The sequence below is a fragment of the Gavialis gangeticus genome, unplaced genomic scaffold (assembly GCF_001723915.1).
Source record: "Gavialis gangeticus isolate Ggan-Ray unplaced genomic scaffold, GavGan_comp1, whole genome shotgun sequence".
Lineage (NCBI taxonomy): Eukaryota > Metazoa > Chordata > Crocodylia > Gavialidae > Gavialis > Gavialis gangeticus.
The window spans coordinates 5289908-5291136 of record NW_017729027.1 but is presented as its reverse complement, the minus strand read 5'-3'; the positions used below and the strand labels follow the sequence as shown (position 1 = coordinate 5291136).

General features: G+C 36.0%; 1 protein-coding gene across 1 annotated transcript in view; it reads right to left on the bottom strand.

The window, feature by feature from the left end:
- Positions 1 to 307: 307 nt before the first annotated feature.
- TBX18 (T-box 18) overlaps positions 308 to 1229 on the bottom strand; it is a gene marked incomplete at its 5' end in the record, with an annotated part of 37159 nt that continues 36237 nt past the window's right edge. Inside the window, one exon of the mRNA XM_019520325.1 lies at positions 308 to 1210. Within this exon, the coding sequence (XP_019375870.1) occupies positions 1088 to 1210 (123 nt within the window). The remainder of the gene's footprint in view (positions 1211 to 1229) is intronic.

Below are 1229 nucleotides of genomic sequence, written 5' to 3'. Positions count from 1 at the left end.
CCAAGTTCTGCTTCCAATAGCAGCTCTGAAACTGAGGGAAGAAATGGGCCACCTGCTTAATTTAGGCTTAAGAATCAGCATCCTTTTTTGGGCCTCTGAAGTGGAAAGAAATTTTTTCCTTAATAAGAAACATGAGGGGTATAACTGATAATGGAATTTATCATCCCATTACCTTAAACTGAATGCAAAACATTAAAAAAATAAGTCTGCATGGGGGGGGTGTTATATATAAAAAAATTGATATATAAGAATATTCTATTTTCCTGCAAAAGTTTTAAAATAGAGAATTTCTATAGAAAACATTTAAAAAGAAAAAAATAGATCAAACCTTTCCCTTGACAAAAATTAATCTCCCCAAAATTGACTCCATGCAGAGGAATGCTGGTATTTCTGTTACTGCTTGTAGTTTACTCTTAGCATCATAATTTGCATCTGCATTTGTTTTTAAATGAGGTCACATTATAAGGCAAAACTAGACTAACCTCATAAGAATGACAAACTTCTGACAGGCTAAAAAAAGCGTTGCATGAAAAAGAAAGCTATTATTTCAAATTTATTTTGTACCTAATCCATAGCTAAATTTCTATTTTAGACTGGACTCCACATGCTTCACACAGCCAAGTCCAAATGCCTTTCATATCTCTTATAACAGAGAAGAAACGTGCAACTTGCCTTTGGTGCACCAGCTCAGCACTGTACAAACATTTAAAGGAAATCTGCTGGTTTTATGGGAAGTGTATGTGGCTTTGTTGTGTTGTTTAATTCTTTAAGTGTCATTTCGTTCCTTAAAAGGGTAAGAAAGGGGGAAGGGGAAGAAGGAGAGGAAGCCTTGCTTAATTTGTTGCATGTGTCCCAACGTGTTATACAATTAAGTGTATTATACTAGAGAAGCAAGTGGACTGTGCTGCAACAAACTCAAGTGTAACTCAAAATAAAGAACAAGGCTGGCCACAACCAAGTCAAAAGATTCAGTGAAACTTCTTCTCATATTATATATACATTTACAAGCTAGATTAAGTGTCTTTTATATTGCAAAAGAAATACATTGTAGACACCAAACATACTGTACTTTTACTTAAAGACTTAATCAAACCATATGTGCAGACACTTGAGATGAGGAGAGTGTTAAACTTCCTAGGGTCCTAGAGTCAAAGAAATTCTGCTGCCCCCCGCTGCTAAGTAAGTGCACTCCTTCCACAGGGGGCAACATCTGCCGATCAGTCATGGTT